We start from the raw sequence: 12,543 nt of genomic DNA, 5'->3' as shown, positions 1-12,543 counted from the left end.
TAGGATGAGTCTGAAGAAACAGTGTTTCCAGGGAAGACAGAAATGGATGGTGTTGATCACTCACCAGGGGTCGAGCCCATGGTCCAGAACGTTCTTATATTAATGCTTTTTATATTATCAACAAAATAAAAACAAAAAATTTTAAATATATATTTTGCAAAGAAATCTTAGGTCCAAGAATATCTATAGACCCTGGTTTGCAGGAAATGGGTCTAAGGTGCATGGAGGGAGAGTGGTCCACCTGAGGCCAGGAAGTGGTATCTTTTCCTAAAGGCAGTGAGGAGGACCAGCCCTCACACTGAGGGGTAGGGAGTGGATCCCTCTGTACCTCCCAAGTGTGTCTATTTATAAAGGCTTTAAGTCAACCATGCACAGTTGCCCTTAGATTTCTAAATCCTAAAATTCCCCTGTATGGCGGACAAGGCCATCATCCCTGGTCTGACTCCCGCTCACCTTCCAGCATCCTCTCTCCTTGGTCACCTCCTTTCTCCTCCCCTGCCGGGAACCACCCCATCTCTCCCCAACCAACTCTCAGTGCTCCAGGGGCTACACTCTCTCAGCTCCTCATGCTGGTCCTTCCTTCTGGAAGTTTCCGACACTCCTCTCCCTGTGTTACCTGGCTAACTCTCAGCCTTCACCTGTTAGCGTGAGTCTTCTCCTCCCGGAACCTGTACTTCTGCTGGCAAGGCATTCACACCGCTGCCTATTAACACTGCTTGCTAAGTAGCCTGTCTTCCCACAAGGCTGGGAGCTCTGTAGGTTCAGAGGTTGTGTCTCACTCATCATCGTATCTCCAGCTTCTGCCCAGCCCAGGGCTTGAATATCATGGATACAAAAAAAAAAAAAAGTTGTTGGAAGAGAGGACCAGAACTGATGAAGGGAGGGCAGAGGCGGGAAGATGGATGAAAAGCAGAACAGGAAGGAGGGGGAGCAGAGGAGTCAGGAAACAGCAAAGTGGTGACAACTCTCCTCGAGAAAAAAAAAGTCTTTGCTGTTTCTGGTCTCAAAAGAGAGTGGCGATCCCCGTGATTGGGATGGACTGAGTCGGGAATTAAAATCAGAATCAGTCTCAGCATCTGGACATACAGAACCTTCAGCTCATTCCTCCAGCTCAGAAGAACTCAGAGCCTTCAGTGAATTTATCCTCACGTGGGCACAGGCTCACACACACCCACCCTTCTTTTTACCTATTTGTTAGGAAACTGAATTCTTCATTGTTGAAGATGTAACTTGAAACTGTGACCACAGAGTTGCCTAAAAGGATGAAAGAATTTGTGCAAAAGCACAAAGTGTGCAATTATTTCACCCAGTCCATCCTCATTTGAAGTGTTTCTTTAACTGGTGAAAGGGTGACAATCGTAGCACAGCTCAAGGCTGCCATCTAGTGGACCTTCCTATGACATGCGCCTGCCAATTCTAAGGAAGCCCCGTAGGAGCCACCAGAGAGCACAGGTCATCTTGGCTCCCTCCCCTGGTGTGGTCCAAGTCCACCTTTTAGGATGAAGGATCATTTACGGGCCTCTGACAGAGTTCTCCTTTCCAAACAGCCCAGTGTAATGTTTTAACGTTCTCATATCCAAAAAGTCATCCTAAATCAATGTGAAATTTCAACCACTTTCTACTCAAAGCTACCCCAGCAAGAAATGCAGCGGTCTGGAAGAGCATATCCTTTTCACTTCTGTTTTGAATCTTAACCTTATATATCAGATTTGTTAACTAGCATCCAAAGAGCTAAAAAGAAAGAAGGAAGGAAGGCAAGAAGGAAGGAGGAAAGTAGACAACAAATCTGCCTTCCCTGAAGCTACCACTTCATTAAGTCTAGAATGTCCTTCAGTCTCAACGTCTCCCCCCAGACATGCTTCCGAGAACTACAGGTGAACACAGCAGCAGCTCTACGTCGGGAACCAGGAGGCCCGGGTTTAGACTCAGGCTGCCACCCACCAGTCTATTACTCTGGACCAGTCATATACCACCTTTGACTGCCAGTTTCCTCATCTGTTACAGAGGGGCTCATGTGTGAAAACCAAAAAGACTGCTTTGGGCTCTGAAGTTCAGTGAGCTTGTTCGCACAGTCACAGGTGTCACGATCACAGGGCCCTGACTCACGTCCCCTCCAGGCTCCCTGCCCCAGCCCCTCCTCTCACTGAAGTACTCAGGGAGGAGCTACGGGGAGCCAGGCACAGTGCTGCGGAAACAACAGTGAATACACAGACACCATCTCTGCCAAGCCTACAGCCAAGCCAGGGACACACACATAACACAGATGACCAAGGAAACAGTCATCCCACCACTGATGGCAAGTGTGTCAGGGAGAACGTGTAACTGGGGCCTGGTGGACGCTGGGGGCTGACGGCCAGGAAGGCCCCCTGAGGATGTGACAGGACTGCATCTGAAGGACGGGGTGCAGCTATTCCAGTGAGGGCAAGACAGGCTGGAGGACCCAAATGGGCCAAGGCCCCAGGAAGGATGGGGTTTGGAATGTCTGGGCATCAGAAAAGCCCGTGGAGCCTGGAGTGTGGACAGCAAGAGAGTGAGGTGAAGTGGGTTGGGGGGCGGAGGGAGAAACAGGACGGGATATGCCTGGGCCTGTGGGCTGGGGGAGGAGCATCAACGGTATTCTGAGGGCAACAGAATGGCTCTCCTGAAGGGCCTGCAGCAGGAACGCCACACAGCCAGATGTGCTTCTGTGAAGGATCTGACTGCCATGGGGAGGAATGAGGTCGGGTTCGAGATCAGGTACAGAGATGCCAGATCTGTGACTACTGCTGGCAGACAGACGGGTGGTGCTGAGGTGCTCGAAGTAATCATGGAGCAATGGCGTCGGCAGGGCACGGGGGTTGACGGGAGGTGGATGTAAAAGGGAAGAGTCCAAGGTGATTCCGAGGCCTCTGGTCAAGGGTAACCGGATGGAGTCAGTGCCCTTCCCTGAAGCGAAGGACGCGGGGATGACCAGGTGTGCGGGAAGGTCATGGGCTCAGTTTTAGGTGCTTATGTTTCAAGAGAGACTCATGAAAGTTCCAGGCAGGTGAGAGGCAGTGGGGATCCTGAGCTCAAGAGAAGCATTTACTCTAACAGGAGATAAATGGAGGGATGTGGTGATAAGAGGCCCAGGACCAGAATTTCACGTCTGGGAGAGGAGAGGGTCGAGCCGGCGTGGGAAACTGCAAGGAGGGTGAGCGAGGTGGAGGAAGACGGCAGGATGCGGCTTGTGGAAGCCAAGAGGGCGTTGCCATCTGCTAGATGGACCTGGTGGGCCAGCCACAGGGAACTGAAAGAACTCTGCACTGAGTGACCTTGACCTTGGTGATAACGCATGTGGAGTTGTGGGGCAGAAGTCAGGTGGAGGATTGCAGAGTGAACAGGAGGAGTGGAGACACTGAGACTAAAGGGACTCCTCCAAGGGGCCTGGCTGGGAAGGTACGAGAGGGGACGGGAGGGCGGCTGGAGGGGACGTGGGGCCATGTGACGTTTCTCAGCACGGAGACTTAGGGAAAGGAGCTCACTGCGAAGGGGAGGTTGAAGACGCAGAACAGGGAGGCAGTACCTGATTCTTAAGGTTCCTGAGGAGGCCTACAGGATGAGATCCAGGGCACAGATGGAGCTCTGGCCTCTGTCAAGATGCCACAGCCTCCCTCCACTGCAGCTGTGAGAGCAGGGAGGCCAGGAGATGTGATGAGGACATTCAGGCAGGGCTAGGGCCCCAGCGTCTCAGTGAACTGAGTGCTAATTTTGACCGCTGAGAGTGAAAGATGGGGCAGGTCAGAGGGCCAAGAAGAGAGAAGTGACCTCACTAGAGCAGCAGGTTCCGCTTGGCCAGGTGCCCGGGAGGTGACCACAGACCCCGGGCACCATCCCGCCAGCTGCATGCCTTCCTCCGGTGGGGCTCAGGGTCCACGTGCTGACCGGGGAAGGTCGGCAGTCAGGCTCGTGTGGGGTTGGGCACTTCCAAGAGGGAAAGAAGGGAAAAGAGAGGGCAGAATAACTTAGGATGCATTTAAGAGTTCAGTAGAGAGGGGAGGGTACAGCTCAGTGGTAGAGCACGTCCTTAGCATGCATGAGGCCCTGGGTTCAATCCCCAGTACCTCCATTAACAAAATAATAAATAAATAAACCTAATTACTTCCCCCAACAAAACAGACAGACAAGAAGAGTTCAGGAGAAATGACAGACTCGAGTCTGAGATGAAGAGAGGAAGAAGTGGAGACAGAAGGACGCAGGTGGGTAAAGAGGGAGAAGGTTGAGGGGGTCAACTGACTAATGGCTCCTGGAGGTCAATGTACAACAAAGGCGGGGGATAACGGGGCACGATCCCAGGGCACAGCCCCCTGTCAGGTACAGTCATGCTTTGCCATTACCTCTTCCCAAAGCACACAGCACACACGTTCACGCTAAGTATAACAACCTTTAATGTTGAATGAATGCATGACTAGAAACTGACTTCTGATGTAGCCTCTAAACCCTTGGGGAAAACCAAAAAAAAAAATTTCCTGACTTCTGGAAGATGTCATGCCCTGTTTTGGGTGCTGGAGTCTGAGCCTGAACCAATCAGATGGGGTATTTGCCCTCAAGGGGCTTACACTTTCAGGAGGGCAGAGGAACACAGGCCCAGATGGCAAAGAAATGCTCAACTAAATGAAAGTGGGGAAGGGAGGTACGAACGTTCTTGGACCTTCCACATCAGAGGCCACACTGGCTGTGCACAGCTCCCTCATTTGTGTGACTCCCGGTCAGAATTAACTGTCCCCAAAGATCACTTGGATTACTGTCCTTGAGAAATACGTGTTGCCCAGTAACAGCTAGTTACAGTTTATTGAACATTTGCCGTGGGCCAGGCAACGCTTACTGGAGATAATATTATCTCCATACTCCAGGTGAGGAAACTGGGTTCTAGGGAGATTACTGATCAACGATCACCCTGCAGGTCAGTGGTAGCAGCTGGGTTCCCACACAGCCGTGCCTCAGCCTGACCTCTGCCCCCTAACACGCCCCTCTTCTGGTCAGAAGATTAAATGTGGACAAATGTGGCAGCAGGCAAACTTAGTTCTGGAAAGCTACCCAAATTGCTTAAAATGAGCAGACTTTCAGAACACCATCAGAACACTGGAGAGAACTCATTCCACGGGAAAAGAAAACACAGGATGAATACTGCTCTATCCAAAGGCCCCGTGTTCCGGGAAGGCTGTCAAGGGCCGATTTGTTGAATCTCTGGTGTCGAATAAATCGTGATTTTTGTCGTTGTTTGATATGGAGTCATGACTAGATGTTTTCCACATTTTTCACATTTTTCCATCAAGTCCTTGGGGTCCCACATCTGTCTTCACTTTCTTATAAAGCCCTAACTGTGCTTTGAATGAATACTATTTAATGCTAAGTCAAAATTGGTTTTTTCAGCTCTGGGACATTTCTCTTCAATTCAGACTCATGTTCACTTCACTTTGAGTCCTTAAGATTTTTTTTTTAACATATTTTGGCCAATGTAACTTTGAAAATACTCCTAGAAAATATGAAATCTTCAAGGGCCAAATCATTTAGGTTTAGGATAGTTTGTATAATTCAATGACTAACTGTTCCAAATAACTTAAATCAGCTCAACTCTGGTTTTTTAAAAAAAAAAAACATGTAAATTTGACTTTGGTAAATTAAGTCATTTAAAAGGGACCTGGTAGTAAATCCAGAGAGATTTGACCCAAGCAATAGATACACCCCCCACCACACACACACAAACATCAAGGGTGGAGATAAAAATGGGAAAAGCAGTCTCATTCTCCCGCCCGCTACTCCTCACCCAGCCTGATAACCCTTCAGAAAAAAAGCTACACTGCCATCACATGGAGCCAGAAGGGCATCTTCAGAATAAAATGTGAAAGAGGGCTTAACACAAGAGGTCAGAAAGATAGAGGGGTACTACTTACACAAATATATTAATTTATTTATTCTCCAAGGCGTCTGTGTGTGAGAAAGAAGCAGGGGAGTCTGTCATCCAATCATTCAGCAGATAAAGCTAAATGCCAAGCACTCAACTAAGTTCCAGTGAAAAACAGATTTAAAAAACAAAACAAAGGAGTTAGAGGCATGAAGGATGCTCAACAGAGGATGTGCAGGGGGCCATGAGGACGCAAACCGAGGGAAGCCTGACACGAGCTTCCCAGAAAAAGTGACCCTGAGGCTGAAGTCAGCCAGGTGAAGAGGGCCCCGAGTGGTCCAGACAATGAAAGCAGCAGGGTTTAGGCCTCCAGGAGCTTGGTGCTTTTGACGATGTCACGGGAACCCGGGCCAGTGGAAGCAGAGACAATAACCTAGGCATAGGGGTGACTCCAGAGAGACAGGATCAGGGAAGGTCTTGAAGAGTCGTGTGAGGATGTTAGACCTTGCCACCCACTGAGTGTTGAGTAGGCGGGTGACACCATCAGATGTGCACCTTTTAAACTTGGTTCCAGCTGCGCAGGAGGATGGAGGGGGACCTATGCAGTAATGGTGATACAGGGTAACACGTCTGGGGCTGGGGTAGCGACACCAGCGATGGAAAGAGGACAGGTTTACAGCTCTTAAGAAAGCTGAAGTAACTGAACTTGGTGACTGATTGGATGTAGGGAGGGAGAGAGGGAGGAAGGTGGCAAGGATGCTCCCCAGTTTTCAGGCTGAGCAACTGAGCGGATGGTAGTGTCCTCGAAGGGGATGGAGATCTGTGGAGGTGGTGTTTGTGTGGAAATAGGAAGGTATTTTGAACATGCAGAGTTTGGGATGGATGTCTGAGAGCCACGTTCTTTCTTTCTCCCACTCCACTCACCCCAAGCAGACCATCTCCTCTTTTTCTCTATCCCGTATCACGTGACAAAAGGTCTGGAAAGAATCTTAGGAAGCACACTGTCCAATTCCCTTCATTCTTCAGGGAGTGAAGGGGGCTTCCCCAAAGATACACATGCCTCACAGCCCCCTCGCCCTTCCTGGCACCCTCTAAAACATGCCGTTTCCCTGCCTTTCATCTTAAGCACTTTTCCTGAACAAAAACTGCGCTTCCTGAAGGTACTTATTCAGATAGGAGAAATCTTTGGCCTTCTTACCAATAGATGCCTCAGAATATAAAAGTTATATACTTGGGGAAGTACAACGAATCAGAAGCAGTTGAAAAGGTCACACATAGTTTAAACTGGTCTCTGGCCACAGGAACCTCCTGGAAGGTCATTTCAGTTTTCAGTACAATTACTTAAAAAATTGACATAGAGCATCGAGTCTGTTACTATTTACAAAATAAATTCTGAAATTTCTCTCTCTGTGCACCACCGTTTCAATTACCTGTCATACGGCTTCCTATAAAAATTCACTGGTTTAACCAATGTTGGTAGGATTCGCAATAATTATTTTTAACTGGGTGAGGAAATAAAATCGAGAGCTTTTGCTCACTGAGCTTCCACTCGTATAAGCTACTAGAGCGAAACGGTAGATGTCAGAAACCAAGCGATATTCCACAAGGGAGCAAAACAAACCCTTGATCCAACACAAGTCAAAAAAAAAAACAACCCAAACACAAGCTTACCTGAGGCGGGTGTCCTTGAAGGTGTCAAGGTAGGCGGGATAGCTCCATCCGATTTTATTCCCTTTACATCGAAGCTCTAGTGTTTGCCCCGCCGTCAGACTCAGGGTGGCAGCGGGCTTCTGGAAGCGTCCTTTGTCCATCATTTGCATCATTATAGATGGTGTCTTTGGCGTTGAATCCGCTGAGAGCCTGTCCTTTATTTTAGGAATTTTGGGCTTCACCTTTTTGTTGGCAGGCTTGATTCTGTTCTCTCCTGGCTCCTTTGGACGCTTGTTCTTGGGGAGATGTTGGCCAGTGACTGGGACAAACGTGAGGAGAGGAAAATGAGCTTTGGAGGTTAACACACCCAGAATGTTCAGCCCCTAAAACAGATCACTTTTCAATACCCTCCTCCCCTTATGTCAAAATTATTCTCAGGTATAATCAATATTTCCTTGGTTCATTCTTTAAACCAGTTAGTAACTGAAAGAGAACAGATTTCAGCTTCAAAGATTTTGTTCAAATTCAGCAAAATATTTTATCAATTCACGCTTCCCAAACAAAACTACTTTTCCTTGTGCTGCACACTCAGACTCACTAGCTCTAAAGCGGCCACCAGGATGGCAGAACCAAAGCCTCTTCAAGGTCTGTTTCTGGTCCTTGCAATCTCAGTACTGTCATTACTCATGTTGAAACTACTGTTTAAACGCAGGAATATGTAGTCTTCAGGGAATGGAGACGCAGCGACGCTGCAAGCACGCTCAGAAGATTTCCAACCATCACGAACTTCCTCCCAGATGAGTGCGCACAGTGTCGTCTGTGTCAGGGCTGACAGCATCCATGTAGGACACAGGCTTACAAAGAAATAAGTCTGAATCCTGTGCTCATTTAAAGCCACATATACGTTACTCAAACTCAACGGTAACTGTAGCAATGGTTTAGAACTTAAAATGCACCAGGAGCAGGAGGATTGTGTCACCAGCACTGTTGAAAATTGCTGGCGAATGGTGATAAATAGGAATGGACTGACCTACTTCAAGTCCATTTTCTTCCTGCTGTTCTCCCCCTTCTCTACACAACGCTGTCCTGCCATGGGAATGCCTCTGGGCTCCAGACATCTCCACTGTCCACCCGCCGGCATGGCCGTGCGCTGTGTCCACCCAGCGAGGGTGAGAAGCCAAGGGGAGGATTCGTCTGCCCTGCTGTCTGCACCAGCCCAAAGGCGACCTTGATGTGAGCCCAGAGTTAGTTACACATCGTCCCAGCTGACAGGATCCTGAGAGATCGTTTAAGTTTTCATGTTGTAGATTTCAAAAAAAAAAAAAAAAGGAGGCCTTAGAAGTTAAATAAATTGCACAAAGCTGGTTAGTGGCAGAATGAGGGAGTAAAACTCATTTCTCCTGACTCCCATTTCACTCCATGCACATAAACAGCCTGTAGACATTTTGAATAGATAACTACACAAGCCTTGGCCAACTGAGGGAATTACAGGCATTTGTATAAAATGGGGAACTGATAAATTGGAAGGAAATAATTTTTTCCCTCTTTGACGTTCGTATTGATTATCTAGTATTACCTTGGTGTATAAAGGGCTTGGGGTGATCAAAAGTACAAAGACACTGAATTGGAATCAAGAGATAGAAACAGGCAAGTGCTGTAAGCTCTTAGACCAGCGGGCCAGGCAGGCGGTGAAACGGGGTGAGCCAGCTGGGCCTGCCGTGGCCACGCCCTCCCGAAGGGATGGCTGCCTTTGGGGAGCACATGCCCAGCGTTACAGGAGATGCCTTCTCAGAGGATGGCGGAAACGCAGGTCTCCTGACTTATCTAGACCAGAAACTTGATTTTTTAGAAACTTCAGGTCTGAATCTCTGAGGCTAAGAGTCAGGTGGTGGTGTTCTTCAGCAGGTGGGGATGACCAGGAGGGGACAGGAGAGGGATCGCTGGCCTTGATCTGGGCTGGTCACATAGGTGCAATGTGTGAGCATTTCACGGAGCCACACTTAAGATTTGTACCAGAAATTGAACTGGTGGGGACGCAACTCAGTCCAATGAGTAATTGTGGCTTCCTGGGCACGTTGCCCTTGGAAATGGAAGCCATTTGGCCTCTACCCTTGGTTCAGCCTGGCCCAGACTCTGGAACTCATCCCACTGAGCCCCCACTCAACTCCTTCACTGGCTGCCTCTTTGGGGTCAGCGGCCTTGCCCCCTGAGCCCAGCTATCCCTCCCACGACTCCAGGTCCATCTGTGACCTCCTTCCTGCCCATCCTTCCCCCTCTCTGGTCCCTCCCGCTCCCAGGCTCTGCTGAGCTTTCTCAGTCCCTCCAGGGAGCAGGGCTGTGTCCTCCAGCCTCAGCCTCCAAGGCAAGTCCCCGATGCCCGCTGCTGAACCTGCCCTTCGTGAAGACCTCCCCCAGCCCTGCACATGTATTTACCCCCAGGGTTCTAACGACAGATGGGGGCGGGCATTGGCACCCACACACACATTTCCCCAACTTCCCAGAAGGGAAGGCGTTGTAACCGCTGGGAACAGAAATATACTAACCTAGCAACATCGGTTGTGAAGCAGGAGCCTCAGTGTTGCAGCAGAGTATAAGTCACTGTCTCTTTCTTGAGGCAGAAAATAAAAGCCTAACCGTGAGCCCTGCAAGTCATCCGTGCCCTGAAAGCATTTTATTCCCACAGTGCCTGTGACAGTCACGGACCTCTGAACTGATGTCTAATTTGGTGTGTGTTCTTTACCATGCAAGCATATCGGCAATGACAACTGTCTGTAAATCCTGGGGAATTCAGACCGCCCGTGCAACTTGCCTGACTTCTAAGCCCTCAGATTCTGTGTGGTGATGCTACTCCAGAACAATCGATTACCTAATTACGGATGTTATGCCTTCCAGCGTGTGCAAAATCATTTGCCCAAACAGGCCCATCAGCTGGTTTAACTATAAGTTAGTCCAGCTGCCATACAGTGGACTTGCCCATGGATTGATGGCAATGACACTAAATTAGAGGAGTCAGATTAGTGGCCCCCCATGACATCAGGACTAAGCGATTTCCAAATCCCATGTCTAACTTTTTAAAAGAATATGATGCTTCAGTTTGACTAAGTAAATTTGTTTTTTTCCCCAAAGGCCTAAAAATATGTGAACTTGTCTTGTAGACATAAAAGTGAAAGTCCATTACCATTGCATTTTTGAGATTATGGCACAGAATATTTTATGGAGAAATAGGTGGCAAAATCCACAAACCATTAAACATCAGTATGGACCTGAGGTCCTGAATAGAAAGTCATTACTGACTTACTGTGCGACCTTGGGAAGTGATGTCCCTTCTCTATTTCCTCATCTGTCAGTTGAGAATCACATGGTCCTCATGATTGTCTCGTGGGTTGTCATGGGGATGAAGTCAGTTAACATGCTTAAAACTCTGAGACTAGTGTCTGACCCACCAGTATAAGCACTAGTGGGCGGCTGCTGATCGCTTTGTGTTGTCCCATGAAGTCTCATGGTCATCTCTACGATAAAGTTTTGATGGAGGCAAAGCAACTGTTCTTCCTAACTTACAGGTGAAAAAGAAATGGAAACCACAGGTGCCAAGTGGCTCACCCCAGGTTACTAAGAAGGCAGGGGAAAATCAGGTCTGGAGCCTTCTCTGGTCCGTGTTGCTGCTTTCAGTTCATCGAGAGATTAGCGCCGCCCTTCACTGGCACGAATCTCACGCACAGGACCATTGTCTAAGTGGTTTCTTTGTGTGGTCGGCCCAGGCTCCGGCGAGGAGTTCCAAGTCAAACAGAACTTGATGCCCAGGATGAGGGCACAGCCTTCCTGGAAGGGCTGGCAATGCTTTTCCAAGGCACATATTAGAATCCCCAAGTGAGGAGACGCTGGTCAAACACGTCTCCAAAAGGAATGAGTAAGTGTTACCCAGCCAGAAAAGTATTCAGGATAAGGGCTCTTAACTCTTCAGCATCAGCTGAGGATGGACTGCAAACAATCCTTATTCAACAAAGGTGATCTGACTATTAACCTCTCTAATTCTGTCAGATTGTGCGGGAGGAGAAAATTAATTCATTAGAAGACTCACTGGCAGCTGCTGAGATGAGGACTCCATGTAAACACAGCCATTAACATCAAAGACCTGGAGCTGTTCATTTTTTCCCTCCCCGTGAGCTGTTAAGGCAAAAGACCTGACTCAAGAGCCGCATCATAACCACACTATGAATGTGCTGAGTAGCTCAGGGGCTCCTCAGACTGAGAAACGTGCCCCTCTTTCATTTCATCCATTCCTCACAAAACGCCAGCACCCCACAGGAACACACACACTTTCCCAAGAGCCAGTCTGTGAAGCCGAGGCAGTAGTGACAGTAGGGAGATGAAAACATCCAACAATGAGAGGCTTTCATTCCCCTTCTCCCTTCCATAACCACCCCACCACCACCACCAAACGCCCTGCCTACCACGGCTTCAACGGCCATTTTCTTAAAAGAGCAACTTCTAAGCATTAGATACTTCTATTTCAGGATAAAGACCTCAAACAAACATTTTTAGAATACAGTTCGTCATGCTTTCTTAAACTGAGATGTAACTGACAGCTCGATTGACATATTAGTTGCAGGTGTACAAGATACTATTCCGTATTTGTATATATTGTAAAACGACCCCTCTCTTCTTGAAACACTTTATTTGCTTGGCTCCCAGGACATGGCGCCGTCTTGGTTTTCCTCCTACGTCCCTGCCAACTCCTTCTTGGTCAGTCAGGCGGCCTTTGTCATCTTCCTTCCCTGCCTGAGCTGAGTCTGAAGGGCTGAATCCTCACAGCTCCTCTCAGTCTCCTACACACAGTCTCCAAGTGGCCTCACCCAGGCCGCTTGGCGCTAACAGCAATTCTGTGCTGAGTGTGGCCCAGTTCCTGTCCCGGCTTTGCCTCTAAACTCCAGACCTGAATATCCTGTTGCTTACTCAGCACTGCCGCTTGGAAGGCTAGCAAGCATCTCAAATTGGACTTGCCCACACTGACCTCTAGATGCCCTTTCAAA

General features: G+C 48.6%; 1 protein-coding gene across 1 annotated transcript in view; it reads right to left on the bottom strand.

The window, feature by feature from the left end:
* The window catches only part of PDGFRL (platelet derived growth factor receptor like), a 37,860-nt gene that overhangs the window by 23,347 nt on the left and 1,970 nt on the right, over window positions 1-12,543 (bottom strand). Inside the window, exon 2 of the mRNA XM_006198021.4 lies at window positions 7,535-7,832. Coding sequence (XP_006198083.2) covers window positions 7,535-7,832 — 298 coding nt within the window. The remainder of the gene's footprint in view (window positions 1-7,534; window positions 7,833-12,543) is intronic.

Source organism: Vicugna pacos, chromosome 26 (assembly GCF_048564905.1).
Source record: "Vicugna pacos chromosome 26, VicPac4, whole genome shotgun sequence".
NCBI lineage: Eukaryota > Metazoa > Chordata > Mammalia > Artiodactyla > Camelidae > Vicugna > Vicugna pacos.
Note: the sequence above shows the minus strand (reverse complement) of the source record. Positions and strands in the feature narration are given on the sequence as shown.